This window comes from Haemaphysalis longicornis, unplaced genomic scaffold, assembly GCF_048455015.1.
Source record: "Haemaphysalis longicornis isolate Haplotype H1 unplaced genomic scaffold, Haemaphysalis longicornis Haplotype H1 scaffold_2, whole genome shotgun sequence".
NCBI lineage: Eukaryota > Metazoa > Arthropoda > Arachnida > Ixodida > Ixodidae > Haemaphysalis > Haemaphysalis longicornis.
Genome location: NW_027526295.1, coordinates 263,811,934 through 263,828,817, shown reverse-complemented (window position 1 = coordinate 263,828,817; position 16,884 = coordinate 263,811,934). Strand labels below are relative to the sequence as shown.

The 16,884-nt window shown below is 49.1% G+C and overlaps 1 protein-coding gene across 6 annotated transcripts; it reads right to left on the bottom strand.

The window, feature by feature from the left end:
• Window positions 1-2,873: 2,873 nt before the first annotated feature.
• Window positions 2,874-16,849, bottom strand: Ebi (transducin beta like ebi). 6 transcript variants are annotated; one of them, XM_077700495.1, is made up of 11 exons: window positions 16,615-16,849; window positions 16,002-16,089; window positions 15,754-15,899; window positions 14,821-14,980; window positions 14,356-14,491; window positions 13,692-13,830; window positions 13,059-13,122; window positions 12,490-12,973; window positions 7,236-7,401; window positions 4,226-4,327; window positions 2,874-3,662 (listed from the first exon to the last, which is right to left on the bottom strand). In XM_077700495.1, exons 2-11 carry the CDS (start codon window positions 16,057-16,059, stop codon window positions 3,633-3,635), a joined length of 1,485 nt encoding a protein of 494 aa, XP_077556621.1. In that variant the 5' UTR covers window positions 16,060-16,089; window positions 16,615-16,849; the 3' UTR covers window positions 2,874-3,632. The 6 variants fall into 6 exon arrangements, with proteins under 6 accessions (XP_077556621.1, XP_077556623.1, XP_077556619.1 ...); XM_077700497.1 differs by having other exon boundaries at window positions 16,002-16,086; window positions 16,615-16,819; XM_077700493.1 differs by lacking the exon at window positions 16,615-16,849 and adding an exon at window positions 16,386-16,535.
• Window positions 16,850-16,884: the final 35 nt, after the last annotated feature.

The following is a 16,884-nucleotide window of genomic DNA, read 5'->3' as shown; positions in this document are numbered from 1 at the left end:
TTTGAAAGACTTGGTGCGAGAGCACTCGCTGAGCCACTTGAGAAAAACTCATCCTGTGTGTAAGAGAGTTCGAGCCCACAAGAAAGAAGGGCGCATCTCCATTGCCAGGAGATGCCTGGGCATGCAGAGAGCAGCGTGCCTGCCGAGACAGCAAGACGGGGAGGACGCATCTTTCTCACTCGCAGAAACGTTCCCAATGTGCTGTGATGCCTCATTCTTTGGGCATGCAGAGCAGCTTGCCTGCCATGCAAAAGAACGTCGAGCCAGCAAAAAAAGAGGGCGGGCCTTCATTGCCGGCAGTCTCCTGGCACTGCTTTGATCTGGTGTCTGCATGGATAGCACTGGACCACTTGTTGGGCAATGCAGCTGAATGGCAAGAGAAACCCAGTTTGAATGAAAATGCAGTTTCAGTTCACTTTCAACCCAAGTTCGTTTAACTTTTCAAAACAGTCTAGTGATAACGAAGAGGAATGATTCTACATATCTTACCCCGGAACAAAGTGTGTGCTGCGTGAACATCCGACAATTTTGAATTTACCATGCACGGTAGCTGGCGAGTTAATTCCAACTGTCAATGCTGAGGGGCCCCACTACTGTGAATTAACCATTTGATTGGCTATTTGATATTTGCACTTACATGAAGGTCATCCATCCATCTGCTCAAGCATTATGCTGTAAATTGTAATTTCATGTAAACATCAGGAATAACTTCTTCCCATAGCTACATGCTTTGTTACACAGAAAAGCCACCATAAATGTTCTCACACAGTGTGCATGCCTCATGGGCAGCTAACTTGTTTGCGTTAGCACAATATGCCTTTACCAGAATCCAACTTGTAAGACGTTATACAGTAGCCGACCATTTTTTCGGACTCCAAAAATTGGGAATTGCTGGATATTCTGGACTTTCCCCAAGAACTGCCAGTTGTCCCATAGGTGTAATGACTTGCAAATTTTTCAGACTGCTCCTTTATTCGGAATATTTTTCGTTCCCCTCCAGGTTTGAAAGATCTGTCGGCTACCGTACCTGTAAAATAAAATTGTCGAGCAGAAATTCAAAATTCAGTTTTTGCGGCTAGTTGACTTGTATAACAGAGCGGTTTTTTTTTTTTTTTTTTTTTCTTTAAGGTTGTCATGTCCAGGAAACAGCAAAGAACATTCTCCTGGTTTGCAGATTCTGGACAGCTATAAATTAATGCTTCTTCCATATACGATTAAACCTACATGAATTTCTAACAAAATTTCTTGAGAAGGTTTTTCAAGTTTGAATTTGCCTACAAGGCTCTAACCAGGGTTCGCGCAGGTCCTTGAAAACCCTTAAATTCAGAAGTGTCAGTTTCAAGGCCTGGAGAGTCCTGCAATTTTTAAATGGTCCTTGAAAATCCTCGATTTTTTCTGGACAGGCCCTGTCTTTTCACAAGAATTGAAAGTGTTTGTCGTGGATTTTAGGTGTTAACAAATGTAAAGAAACATAGTAACAATCAAGTTTTAGTGTATTGCATGAAATTACAAGTTTCGTGGATTTTCATTATTATGAGGCAAGATTGGGAGCAGGCACTTCTCATTCCAATCCATGTCACGATAAAATCCAGTGAAAGCCGGCTTCTGTTTTCTATCTTGCATATTCCGTCTAGTCTATGGACGCTCGCTCGTTGCATGTTTGCTGTGCCTCATAAGCTCCATCTGTGTTTGCTTTTACGTGCAAATGGTGGACATGTACATAGTTCGTCCTGCCTTGCAGCAACACTTACTGATTTGATTACAGCTGATACTCTTGCCGACAAAGCAGGAGATGCAGGCAACATTAACCAAGTTTTGAAATAAAACAGCTTGCGCAAAACACCAAGAAAAAAGAAAAATCTTAAACACCAACCATGAAATACAAAATAAAGCTGGGTGAGCATTCACGCACCTGTTAGCGGCTATCTAAATGTGCAATAATGTGCTTAGGTATTGTGCAATAAAAGACTGTTGCATTGTGTTGAAAAAGTTATAAATAATCCCAGATGAAACATTAGATGGGGACCTTGAAAATGTGTTTCCTGGTCCTTGAAAACCCTTGAATTTTTGCTTTTGAAGCCTGTACATACCGTCTAACAATCTGTCCCCAATTCAATAGCCACAGGGGCATCTCAGCACACAGGTGAAAATCAGTTCTTGGTACTTGGCACACAAGACCTATTTCCTATCTTTCTACACTTGCAGTGCAGTCTCCCATCACCAGTCAGACACATGGCACTTTTCACACTACTTCAACCAATTCATTTGAGGTTTAAACAGGGCCAGCAGAAATGACACAGGCAGGAAAGAGACCGGACAAGCATGTGTGCGCGAACCACAGCTGGACAAGATAAATTCCACGAGAGCACAAGGATGCGTGTTTGAGTCCCGGCCGCGGCGGCCGCTTTTCTGATGGAGGCGAAAAGCAAGAACGCCCATGTGTTCCGAGATTTTGGCGCACGTTAAAAGATCCCCAGGTGATAAAAATTAAACCGGAGCCCTCCACTACGGCACGCCTCATCGCCTGCATTGCGTCGGCACGTTAAACCCCAGAATCAATCAATCAATTTTAAAGTCCACAAAGCAGCAGCAATAGATGTCACGTAGAAAAGCATGGCAATGGCTGAAGAAGCAATGCCCATCACCCTCTTCTCGTGTGAGGGCAATTTGTTGAGTCATTGGTGAGAAAACATTAATGTGTAGTGTGGAAAAACCAAGCCTGTCACGCGTTGTGTCCTCTGGTTGTAGGCACTTGCGTTTGTGTGCTTGTCCTGCCTCTTTTCCGCTTGTGTCGTCTGCGCCTTTGCCAGCCCAACACCGCTGGCAATCTCGTCGTCTCAGCAGCCTCACGTGATTCAATCACACCAAACAAATAAAAACCAAGGTAATGTCATTTATTTGCCTCAGGTCACTTTAATTTAAATTTTTCTAGCACGATCGGATCTTCTCAGCATCATCCACCCAACTCTGTCCAAAAGTTTGGTAACACTGAGCATCTACAGCCCACTGGCTGGTCGGCGAAGCTCACTGTACATGCCGACACATTTTCCACGTTGCTGCCGTTTGTCTTTTTCGAAGAAGCCATGTACACATGAAGGTATCTACATGAAGTCAAAAATCATAAACAATACACCAAGGAACCCTTTTCCCGTTAGCAGCAGCCCCAACACTATGTACAAGGTGAGAGAGAAATAGAGAGAGAGAGAGCACCTGCTTCGAGCCCTTGTGGCTCCCACTCCTCAACGTGATGAACAACTAACGTTAATATGTATATCTGGTGGTGTTGGTACACCTGCAGCGGCACTTGTGTCGAGATGCACTAATGTAGAGGCACAGAGACCGACCACGGGGCGGCAGCAGACACACAACACTCTGGAACAGTTAACACAGACAACCACCACTCAGCTGAACTGGGAGGATAGATGGATCGGGGAGGGACGGGGGCTAGCATGGACGTTTCTGTCAGCGAGACCACAACGGTGACTATGACTTCCACGAGTGAAAGGGAGAAAAAAAAAAGGATGAAGTTGCAGCAGAAGAGATCGCACACCACTGTCCTTTAAAGTGAGTGGCACAGCTGCGGCCTAATGAGTGCAAACCAGGAACCCCGGAGCACTCTGATGGTCAGGCTGTTATAACTTCCGCAGGTCAAGAACGAACACCTGCACAAAAACAAAGGATAACGATGGCATCAAACTGCAACCGTGCACAGCAGAGACAGCAACATACTCGCTTTCGAGCCACTGCGGCAGGTCACAATGGCACTGAGAAACTGTTTCCCACAAACTGACTTTTATGACCTTGCAACATGCCGGGCCACCAATGCTACTTCTATCTGATAAGTGCATGTGCAAGGCACTTAGCAGTGTAGATCTTTCAAAAAAAAAAAATCACATACTGCAACATTGATTGCATTGCAACAGCGCCCTTTCCTTGCAAGTCACTGACTCGCAACTAGCAAACTCGTTTTATGAATCAATGCGCCTAGGTATGTCACAAATTGGATGCGACTGTATTGCACACAATATTGGCATCTTTATTTGAGATGCATAATGGTTAAATATCACGACTTATAACTATGCACTAGTGGTGTGGCATTTGCTTGATCCCTACTACGTACTCTCATCCAGCCTAACCACAGAGCACACACACACCGATCGAGTGCATGGGTTCTTCTGGCAGCTCTGGAAACCGCAAAAGAAAAAAGAAACGGGTTTCAACTTACCGAGCCGTCCGAGGCGCTGGCACCAACTTTGTCTCCCCGTTGATTCCAGCAGACTTCAAAGATGCCCCCCGTGCCCTTGTAGCTATGAATGAGGTTTCCACTCTGCAAGCAAAACGCACCAGTGAGGTAGGGGGCCATACGGTGATGACACAAAACAAGCAACCATGGTATTTTACAAAAGAATGTGGTCGACAAAGCTAAGCTGGTGCTGCACTTGCACCAGCATGTGAAAATTCTCTGAATCAAAAATCAGAGATGTACCCGACTATATCAAACTTGTTTACATCAAGTTACTCGTAATATCAAACTATTTCTGGATACGGTACATTTACAATGAAAAAAATATATAAAAAATTACACTTATACCACACAAAATACCAGCTGCTCCCAATACAGTGGAATCTCGGTGATACGAATTCGGTTGATACGAATTTCGTTGTGATACGAATTTTCAAAATTCCCCGTCCAAAATGCATTGTACGCAATGTAAAAAAATTCGGATGATCCGTTCGCATATATCACCCGGTGCGGGTGATACGAACACGCGAGCCACGAGCAGATGACTGCGGCGTGGACGGGAGGCGGGAGTGTTTGTGCGGCCGTGTGGCCTTGGTCGCACGCAGGCACAAAATCATTAAGCGTGAACTGCATGGAGCGTTTTCTTCTCACGAAAACGCGCCGCGCACGCCACAGGCGCGCTGACGCCACCGCGAATACCACCCGCATGCGGCGCGCGGCGCGGTAAGCCGCGGCAACATGGCGGCGTCAACGGCCGCGAAGTAGGGCGGGTGGCTCGACCGACCGCTTCTGACCGCTCTTTAAAGAACAAAAGAAGTTGCTTATGAAGTAAGGGAGCTGATGAGTCCGAAAACGACACTGTAAAGCATCGTCCGCGCGGCTAGGGAAAGCGCCTATCAAATATCCGCCACCGTGGTAAGCCTAAACATCTCCGGCGGAGCCAGCGGGCTGTCCGGAGCGCTTTCAAACTGCCGCCATGAAGAGCGTGCCTCCCCGTTGGCGCAAGTCGGCAGGCTCCTCCCACTGCCGCGCGCGTCGCGCGTCATTTTAAAGAACGCGCGCGCAAACGCCGACGCGCCCGGATGGCATGCGGTTCAGGCTTGAGTTCGTGTGCGCGCGTCGCGTCGGCGATGAGCGCGCGTTCTTTTGACGCCCGCGCTGACGATTCAGCCCGGCACCCAGGCGCCAGCCTCTGCCTCGGTTACCGCTAACTGCATTGGGAGGAGCCTCACGACTTGCGCCAATAGGGAGACGCGCGCCTCATTGTGATTGCGGCAATTTCGGAGCGCTAGCAGCAGCTGGCTGGGCCACCTCCGCGGTGGATATTTGGCGTAGATGACATTTTATAGTGCTTCTCCCATACTGTCAGCTCCTTTCCCGCATGAGCAATTTAATTTACACATTGAGCTCCGTTTTAACAAAAGGTTAGAAGCGGTTGCTGAAGCTACCTGCACCTCTTCGCGGCAAGAGCCGACGCCATATTGCCGCCGCCTGTCGCATGCGCAGCACATTTCCATTTTTTCTCGTTTTCTGATGATACGAATTTTCGGGTGATACGAATATTTTTGCCGCCCCTTGAGATTCGTATGACCGAGATTCCACTGTATATCGAACACCAAATGCCATAGACACCGAATACCAAACGGCCTAAGACTTCGACAGGTGCTGCCAGGTAAGGTTTGCTTTTGACCTCGCGCTGCATTTGTAACATAAAACGTGCTTCCTAGCTGACGACTGCGGTTTTACTTTCATTTGCAGGGCCTGGACAACATGCGGTAGGGATATTAACAGAAGCATTTCCAGTTGCTGTGCCAATTTTCATCAAAATCCACAAAGAAATAAAAAAGTTAACACTTATTTTGTTATTCAACTTAGAGCTTCAGAAATTAGACCACTGATGTAGTTTTTCCTCCTGATTCCAAATCTGTAATCAGTTTTTACATAAGTGCAATAGTTTGTGAGTTATGTTGCAAGTAATGGTGAAGCTTGACAAGCTTTCCGGAAACTTTCACGCATACCAAATGTTCATGCAGAGAGTTGTCCAACAGCTCCTTTTGCTCCCTATTAGCCATAGAGTGCCGATATCTAGCTAGAAATTGTGCTCAAACTTTGAAACTATGAAAAAAATGTGTAGCCAAGTACCCTTTTTTCGCCACTCAACTACGATTTAATTAATTAGTAGATATTTACGGCTGAGAGGTAGTGCTGATTCAAGTAGATATCGGCACTCTACGCACTCTCCTCAATGTGTGTGCTAAATTTCCTTGTCGTATGACCATTCCAAGTGCCCGAAACCCTTCCCACAAAAAATGCAAATCGGCCAAAATGGCGAAATGGGAAAAACGCTTTTGAAAGTTTGAATCGGGGTTTTTAATGCACTGTTTCTATGGGACCACGATGATCCCTTGTAAGAAGCACGTCGTCGTAAGATGGGGAACAGAATATCAAGGTTCGACTGTATTTTGTTGAAGTGGAAATTTCATTGAAGTAGAGTTTGTTGTAGCAGGGTTCAACTGTACTTGCATTCATGGCACTGCACCGCAATCTGCTGATACTTGCATGCATGGTACTGCACTGCAATCTTTTGATATAGGCTTTGAACTTTCTCCCTGTAGTGCATTTCCTTTAACGTTTCTATGCATTGTATGAAGCATAACCATGCCTTACAATGCTATTGCACTGTGCCAATTATACGCAAGGTTGGTCTGGCAGCAGAAAAAATATCCAAGCATCGAGGTAGAGCGAGTGCAGACAAGAATTTGTTGCATGAGAACACTGGACGGGCGACCAGGATTGCGCCTGAAATGATGGATCCACAGACCCCAAAAGCACTTCCAAGGTGGTCACGCCAACCCTGCATTACCGAAATGAAGCAGGGTGCCTTGGCTGGCCATGCAAGAAATGTGAGAAATTTACTGCTGTTCTGCTCCCATCCCCACCCGTGTTCACACCAGGAACAGCGCCAGGCAAAGATGGGAGGGGAAGGCCTCACCTGTGTGGACCAGATGTGGACGCACTTGTCGAAGGACCCACTGGCCAGGAACTTCCCATCCGGGCTGAAGGCCACGCTGTACACAGGCTCCGTGTGCTTGGTCAACGTGTAGAGGCACACACCCCGCTCAACCTCCCACAGCCGCACCGTGGAGTCAAACGAGGCACTGCGCAAACCACACAGGGAGACAGCTGCTCAGCCCCTGGGCACACTCATCAAGGCCAAGAGCAGACACGGTAGTGACACGAAATTTCAAAGCTTAGATAACTATGTAAAATGCTTCCTTTTCGTCAGGAGATGTTTCCCAGCAAGTTTTAATCTTTGCCCGCACGAGAAAGCCCAGAGCGGGCCGACATGACATCATCTGCTCGTTGCCCCAAACTGCCGATGTCAGGGCTCTTGTGACATAGCCGACACGCCGGCTGCGGTTGGCATGTGCTGCTACGCCGTGTATCATGTTGTGCTTTTGAGACTGACGTCATGCTGTACGGGCGAGTGGGGATGGCATACCTGCCAACCTTGGGACTTCGAAAATCGGGAGGTTCACAGCGTGGGAGGGGGTGTTAATGCAGCACAGGCGATGTGGCCCAAAGTGTTAACTCGCGCTAAGCGGCAAATTGTGCTTGATAAGAAATCCGGTGAAAAGGCACTCCGCACACACAACACTATCTTCATTGCTGTTGCCAAATAAGTTGCTCACAGTCCTCTGCTTCTCAGCAGCACGAAGGAAGCTTTGGTACTTAGTAGTCGCCAAATGCAGTTTTAATACCCCTGTCACACGGCAGATCTAATGACATTTACAGCAAATGTCATTAATTCGGCGCTACACGAGAATACCGAATGACATTCAAGGCGAATGACATTTACCGGCTAACTGAGGTCCCGGACCTCAGTTACACCTCAGTTGGCGGCCGAATGAGTAGCCTCGACAGCAGTAGCGCGTCCCTAGACAGGAAAATTCAGTAACAAACCAAAGAATACTGTTTCTAAAAACTGTCAGTAAACTTATATTTTCTTTTTTGTATTGTTGTTCTAATAAAGAAAGACCAGCAAGTACTAACAAAAAAGAAAATCTCGTCCCCAGTGCGCGCGCTACCCTAATCCGGATTTTTTGCAGACTTGTCTCAGCTTGTGATGTCTACTGATGTCACCTAAATCGGTGGTTTTCTTGTTGCTATTGAAGAAAATATTCCTTTGTTACGTTTTTTTTAAATATTACCTGTGAAAACATTCTAGATGCGCTTGAAATGTAATTTTGCGGTTTTGCGAGCTCGCTAATCGTCACCGCTATCACAACCAAATGACATTTGTTCCGCCGTGTAGACCCGCACGGCCGAGCCGAATGCCATTTACAGCTAATGTCATTCAGTTTGAATGACATTAGATTTGCCGTGTGACAGGGGTATAAGTCTCCTTTACCGCCATGGGCCACGCTCACGTCGCATGCGCAAGTCGTGCAAAATCCGAACTGTTTGCCTTTCCTGGACGGCATGAAACACGGGAATTCTGAAGTATAACACTTCAAGAAACATTGTAAATACTTCTTCTTGTGTTTCGACGATGCCACGATGTCAAGAGAGCTGTGAAAAGCAGAATGTTACTACGTTCAGTCCTCAACGCATTGTCCCGACCACATGTGAACAAAATTAGGCTTGCACACTCCGTGCATACAAACGGCTTGGATTCCCATCCGACTTCGGCTAGCTACGCAACTCGTGATGGCAATCGCAATGCGGCGGCGCTGCATACCGCAGTTTTTAGATGCGACTGCATCTCATTCACTCGCCTTGTCCCTCCATACGGCGTTGTTGTTGTCCATCCACACCCCTCCCCCCATTTTCCTCGCCGCGCGAGCTGCGCTCTCCGCTGCTCACCCCCTCTCCTCTCCGATAGTATAGTGCCTAGAATATACTGGCTAGTGTGCCGAGGGCGGGCTCCAGCCGGGCGCCGGGAGCGATGTACGCGGCCGGCTGCCGCTTGGGGTGCTGCCGCGCGGGAGTGTGCGCGTTCGTCCGGTCCGAGCAGATCGCGCGGTTACCTCCGCGCTGCGTAGCAGACGGCAGCGGCAGAACTTTCCATTCCCGCTTGCGACGAAGGCGAGCGAAAGCGACGGGAATTCTGTCGCGCGACGATAATTTGTCCCGACCATTCGACAAAAACAATCGTCGCGCGACAAAGTGACGGAATTCCCGTCGCTTTCGTCGCAAGTGCGAACGGGCCTTTATGCGCAATGTCCGCCCCACATAAAATAAGCTCTTGCTTGTCGCCTGAGCATACGGTTGATATCTGACTACGTTACACTGTGCTTGCAAGTGTATTTAAACGATGTCACTAGGTTTGGAACGTAAGCGCTCAGCGTGCAGCTTTGTAATCATTGCACCTGGCTGATAAATAATAAATACAATTCAACAACATCCCATAGTTTAGTCCTCCATACAACGGTAGTTGAACATCGTACAAATGATAAGTACCATTTTCTCAATAAAAAGGTGAGAGAAGTCATTCACCTGGATCTCACATAAGTTAACGTGTCAGCTAGCTAGTGCTAGCTGTTGCGAGCAATCAAAAGGATGACGACCTTCACTGTCTCGGTAGTTGTGGTGCTGCCTGATTTTCTCGTAGGGGTTCGGGAAGATTGAAGCCTCTGTAGTTTTCTTCAGGTGCGGCCACGTTTTCAGTCGTCTCCTCGTCCAGCGTTTCGGTGGTCACCCTAGCTGCGGCGTTTCGCAACCGGCTCCTGCTTACAAAGGTCTCTGATCTGTCTTTTCGATACAAGTTTCGGATAAGGTGCATCGGGTATGCCTCGAATACTGTATAGGGACAGCATCCGGCTTGAGCCGCGCTTTGTCGCGAGGGATTTCGTTCACAACGCCGTTCACCGTGTTATCTTGAACGAACGCTCAATGCAGTTATTGTCAAAGTGCTTTTCCCATATACTACCGCATTTGGCGTCAGCTTCCTGTCCGCTTTTTTGATCCGCTTCTCCCACTCTGACAACCGTGAAGGGTCAGTCGGTGCTTTGATTGATTGACTGTAGGGTTTAACGCGCCGACGCAACGCAGGCGATGAGGCGCGCCGTAGTGCACGGCTCCGGATTAATTTTGACCACCTGGGGATCTTCAACGTGCGTCGAAATCTCGTACATCAGAGCGTTTTTGCTTTTCGCCTCCATCGAAAAGCGGCCGCCGCGGCCGGGAATCGAGCCCGCGACCTTGTGCTCAGCAGCGCAACGTCTTAGCCACTGAGCCACCGCGGGGAGTTCAGTCGGTGCTTTAAAGAGCGACACATTTTCCCTGTTGGAACGGTACCCACTATAGTGCACAGCGGAAGAAAATGCGCGTGCGTTCATTTCGCTGCTTCTTGACGCTTGCCATAATCTGGAGCTGAAGTTGGCACAAGCGGAATCAATAAACAGCTGCACAACGGCATCGGCATGCCATTGTGCAGCTTTTTGTCATATGCAGCTGGCACGCTCCGTATAAGCAGCGCTATAGTGCACATGCGCGTGAACATATATAAGCATTTGCTCGGTACAACTGCTCTGAACAAACTTGTCGCAAACAACTGCAGCCTCCGTCAACCTTCTGTATTTTCTTCTGATGCTTTGTTCCTATTCCGCAAGCCGCGTAGCATCCGCTGAATTGGTAAACATGCCCCTTGTTTGGGTGGTATATCACTTTTACACAGCGGCGCAATTAGCATGCTGTCGATTTGCACCATCCCTTTGGTATTGTCAGCTTGGTTTACAGTTAAACAAAGCGGTTTTAGTGACAGGCACGGGAAAACAACCCGGAACACAGCTCCGCGATTCGGCGTGGCATGGATACTCGCACACGCCCGCAGAACCGGTGCAATATCAGCCCAAAACTGCTGGGAGGGGCTGACGGAATGGCTTGCATGTCCCACGCAGAACAATAAACGCGGCATCTCGGCGAAGAAAAAATACGTCCACAAGCTCTTAATCACGCACGCACAAGGCCACCTTTCCGCCTTCCGAAGCGAGAAAACTGCATCGTCTGCTGAAGCAGCAGCACGCTCCCGCCAAGCGGCGCCATCTGGCGGCAGCGGTGGGCTTACATTGCAAACGGTGCCACGCCCTCCCATAGCGAAGCGCTCCGCTCGGGACACTAGCCAGTATATTCTAGGCACTATACCGATAGCGAACACTCTCTCGCAAGGGGCATTGGATTGGATTGGCTTGGCTTGGATTGGATTAAAGTGAATTGTGTTGGATTGTGTAGCGTCATAGCCACGGCAGGGAGTTCACGGCACATTTCACTCGATAAGAGAATCAACTTAACGGAAACAACAACGGAACCCCCTATGCGTCGCATCTACACGGGTTCCCACGAGGGGAGGTGGGATTAATTTTTTTGTTTTGTTTTTTGTTTGTTTTCGAGATGGGGGTTGGGTCCGTTTATCGGGAGATTTATGGCTGTGCCCGTACAATCGGGAGAATAGGTAAGAAATCGGGAGTCTCCCGGGTAAATCGGGAGAGTTTGCAGGTATGGGATGGTGAAGACCTCGGCCGGTCTGGGTGCGCATGCGCATCGAGACCGTCAGCGGTGCAACAAGAATGGTGATGTCACGTGCACCCTCCTGTCATGGCGGCCGCTCAGCATTTGTTTAGTCAAAACCGAAACTGACAAGAATATACGACGCTGTAAACGATTGTTTACACTGCGATCGACCGTCTAATGTGCCTATCTATGATTAGTGGGCTGGTAGGCACCCACCACAACGGAGAAAGAAAGGGGGAAAAAAAAAAAAAACGTAACACAAAAATTTCGTCAGTACTCCTTAAAGGCCAACACAGACTTGGGACAGAGTAAGGCAGCGCATCGTTCAACAGCACACCACTGTGCTAGGCCAATTCAGTCATGCTGCAGTACAGGAGACAGTCACGAGCTGATGGGCTGCAACAAAGTCTACGCTGGCCATGGCAATTTCAATGCGGACTCGGGACAAGTGCCTTGAGTTCTTCCCTTCTTCTGATGCCCCCAGATCATAGTGCACAAAGGTCCTAAGGCTCCGTGAGCGACCAATTCAGCACTCACCTAGTATCCATTCAGCCAATCCATGAACGTGGGGGTGCCCAATACCAATACCTTGTGTAAAGCCACATTGTCTGCGTTACATCGTTTTGCCGACAATAACAGCCGTCGCTCCCAATCGCATCGCACCTCACGCAGCAACGGCCCTAGATATCCTTACCCAGAAGTGACCTCTACTCCTGCCCCGGCAGAGAACCCACCTGGCCAGGATGAGGTTCATGGAGGGATTGTTGGTGCCGGGCCCTGTGGGGCTCCACTTGATGGTGTAGATCTCCTTGGAGTGCGCCTGCAGGTCGTGCACGCAGCCGTCCTGCTTCATGCTCCAGATCTTGAGGGTCATGTCGTCCGAGCACGAGGCCAGCAGGGCCCCCTGGGGGTCCCACTTGATGGCGTTCACCTCGTTGGTGTGGCCCGTGAACGTCTTGACCGGCTTGTCTGCCCCCAGCTTGCACACGTGGATGCACTGGTCCGTGGAGCACGAGGCAAAGCTCGTGTTGCTCTGCCAGTCCACGTCCAGCGCGGGCGCCGTGTGGAAGGCAAACTGCTGCGTGCACTGGCCCGTGCTCGCGTCCCAGATGATGGTTGTCTTGTCCACGCCCGCACTCAGGATGTAGTTGCCCTTGCGGTTCCACTTGAGCGCAAAGATGGGCCCCTTGTGCTGCCCCAGGGTGCTCGCCAGGTGTCCTAAATCGGGAACAAAAAGGAGAGGGCGGGCTCGATGGAGGCTTCGAGTCACCAGAGAGAGAGGAAGGAAGGAAGGCTCACTCACCGTCTGTGGTCCATATCCGGGCAAAGCCGTCGTATGAGCCAGTGGCCAGCAGGTTGCCGTCAGACTGCGTAAAGGAGAGGGAAGGAAGGTAGGTTGTCCTGTTGCAGAAGCAATTTGTACTCGTGCCGGCATGTGTTACATTTTCAGTCTTATTGCACTGTCCAGTTGATTGAGGTTGGGAAGCAGCAAGAATGATGCTAATACGACCAGTACATCCCAACATACCGTGGGCAACAGCTGGTTTCATGGCAAGAAAGTTAGTTTTCAGAACAGAAGAGAAAATAAGCATAAAACGTACAACTCATTTTTTTTTTTTTTTTTTGCTCACACACTGAGGGTCTATCTCCCTCCCCATTAACCGAAGTGGCAAAAGAGCAACTAGGCGTTCGTACACATCTTAGACTTGGCGCCATTATTTTGTGCGCCAACAATTTTTCCAAATTGGAGCTGCACGACCCTAGCTTGAGTGGTGACGACACCAGAACCTGCTGCCACCAAAATGTCTGGGGCTGTCCCAAGTAAAAGAAAACTGTACTGTTCAGTAAAGCGCCCATGTGCATGCTGCCTGCTTTTCCGCCTTCCTGCTTAAGCCACTCGTGCAACGCGCACGTGGAGGAGGAGGGGCGCGCTCACGTTCCAGTCAAGTGACGTGACGTCCTTGTTGCTGGGCACCTCGGTGCCGCCTTTCTGTATGCAGTGCCGCAGCACCAGCTGGTTGGGGCTCGGGCTGTTGTCGTTCATGTTCCAGATGCGGGCAGTCGAGTCACCGGACCTGCAACAGGGAAAGACGAGGAAAAAGGGCACTCCCTCAGGTAGGCCGCAATGTTGTTATTTTTTTTTTCCCCCTGCCAACGAATGGACAAATGGAACTCAGGAACACTGACACAGAAAGGGCAGAGGGAAACCAAATGACTGTGGATCCATTGATTCACTTTACAAAATTAGGCTCGAATACCACAACACGAAAAGAAATCTCTACTGATACTGCTATGTGCAAAATCTAACGCACATTTGAAACTGCTCTTAAAACAACAACACTGCCGCAGCAACTTCAGAAACTTGTTCTGTACAAGATGTACAATAACTGCTGCTGAATGCATGCGTTTGAATACATTATCCATTTCATGAGTTGCCTGATAATGCAAAGCTGCGCTTGCAATTTTTAAAGCCTTCCGGCGTTCAAACGGCCCTTAAATTTCATCTTAAAACTCAATTATATACAAAAAAAGAAAAAAGCAACCCCTGTTATCATAGGAGGAACACACAGCAAGAAAGTGCACAGCCGAGCACAACGCACCCAGATGCCAAGAGATCAGACGTCGGATTCCATGCGCAGATGAAGACCTCCGACTCGTGACCCCGTAGTATCGTTGCCCGGCTGCTCGGAATTTCTACGTTGCCATCCACTTCCATCGTCTCGTTGTGGTTGGTCCCTGCATGAGAGAGAGTGAGAGAGAGAGAGGGGCACACCACACAAACAGCTAAGTCTTGCACCATTTCTCAGGCTGTTGCAGGAGCAATTACAAAAGCTCACAGGGCCTCAAATGCTTACACACAACAGCAGACTCCCAGTCTGGAAAAATAAATAACAAATAAGAAGAACATTTAACAACAGGCTCCAGGGTTCCCTCAGAGGGGGAAATGCAAGCATTTGTGCTTAGAGGAAATGCCCCTGGACACAGGTCACACGAGCATTTGGCACAATGAGACAGCACAGACAATGTGGCATCAGCCACTGCTCGATACAGGGTAGACTGCTCACCCCCAAAGCTGTGCGTGGTGTCCTCCCCATTGGTGTTGCTGGGCTCGGCCTTGACCACGGCGTTCTTGCTATTGTGGGCCTGCTGCTGCCGCGAAGCCACCACATCGGGCATGACGGCGTCAATGAGGGACAGGGACTCAATCATGCGCTCCGACCCATCCTGGAGAAAGGCGACACACGCTGCGGTTAGTACAGCCTGCCCTGGCATTCCCATCCATTCGTTAAGTTTCAAGACACAGCACTGAAACACACAGGAACCTTGTCTAACAGCCCCTCAATTATATACGACAGACAGTAGCCCTACCACCGGCAAAATGAACACTGTGGTGACATCACCAGCCCAAGTGGGCGGACACATATCGTAGCTTTAAAGCTACTGTTGTCATGATGCACCAAATGTTAGGTCTCTTCGATTTGGCCTGCACTTCCTGAACCAGTTCGCGAGCAACGCAGGTGCTGAAACTGCCGAACTGGTACTGCATTTTTCGTCTGCTCCTGCACCTCTCTTTATGGGAGAGCAGGGAAATGCAGGAAGTCATCCTGCAGTTTCTGCACCGATGTAAATAGAAGAGAAAAGTGCAGGTGCTGTGCCCTGCACTTGATAATAAACTGGAGCAATGTTCTAAAACACTAATCAATATATCTTGCCAGTGGGGACGCACCACTTCATTAATGCGCCAGCGCTTTATTTTGGGGCACGACACAAGACAAATTGGGACAAGGGGGTTAATTAAAGATGCACCAGGCACAGCACTTGCGTTCAGCAGCCTGCCCATGAATTACTGTCAATCAACGAGCAATTTCCTCCTTTCTAAGGGCAGCAAACGAAGCTGCGATGTACTGCCTGTGTTCCATTTCTAGTCGTATTCAAGGGTGACAGCCCATGGCTACACACGATGCAACCAGAGGCCCATAACAAAATTAAAGACCCACCTCGCCGATGCTGATTTCGGCTTCTGTATACTGCAGCCCCTTCTGAATAATAGATAACAGTGCTGCGGGTGGCACAAGAGCTCCATTGATGTTCGACTGGCTGATATGACTCTCGATGCCGAAAGTGTACGCCGAGTGAAAGAAACCTGCACAAGGGGCACGCAGTCAAAAGTAAACACTCGAACTCCACCTCAACAAGGAGTTGTGCACATTCGAAGTGCTATATCGTCGCACAGTACAAGGCTTACCAGATTCTTGTAAGTATCGGTAGACAAGAAAGTTGACTTCATCGCTGCTAAAACTCATCTTGCGACTTGAGCATTCATTGAATGCCTTCTGAAAGCAAACAAATATAGCAAGAATGTTTTCAACGAGGCAACGGCAACACCCGCGAACGTACACCACTGCCTTAACCACAGACACAAAACCTTTTAAAATGAGGTTGCGTTGCTCAAAAGGTCGATTCTCGTTAGCGCGATGGTTTCATGTCACAGCCACAACTGTCAACACGGTCAAGGCACCACGAGCACAACGCCGATAGGACATCTGCACGGACGCCACGCACGCCACGTATGGGCTGGACTAGCACATCTAGGCCAAAACAATCAAATTTTGTAGCCGTACAGCCATACCTGCAAAGCACGCGCTAGTCTCATATCCGGTCAGTGGCACACGACTGCCGGCGCACCACAACGCTCCCACGGGACAGGCGCATTAGCATGGCGAGGCATCAATAATTGGTATGACATTGCTCCATAGCTCCATTTAAAATTGACATGCTTCTAAAAATGTGCACAACTACAGCACGTAAACGGCAAGTGCGATTATCGGCGCACAATGTTTAGCGCTAGGCCTACTCACCCGTCAAACCGGGATGGATGGCAAGACGTCGGTCGACGTCGCGAGGGGGACCGGGGGACCGCAGGAGTTCGTGCGTGCCAACAGCTATTGTTGTGTCCTCTTACTTCTGTTTTGTAGGTTCGGTGTGTATCCTTCTGATGATAATTTCCGTGCGTACTGACGTACAACCCGAGCTATCACCCATCGCCGCCCGCAAAACGAAAAACCAGCGGCGGAGGCAAATGGCGACCCCTGTCGAACGCTCTGCGACTCACACAGATCTCCCTTGTG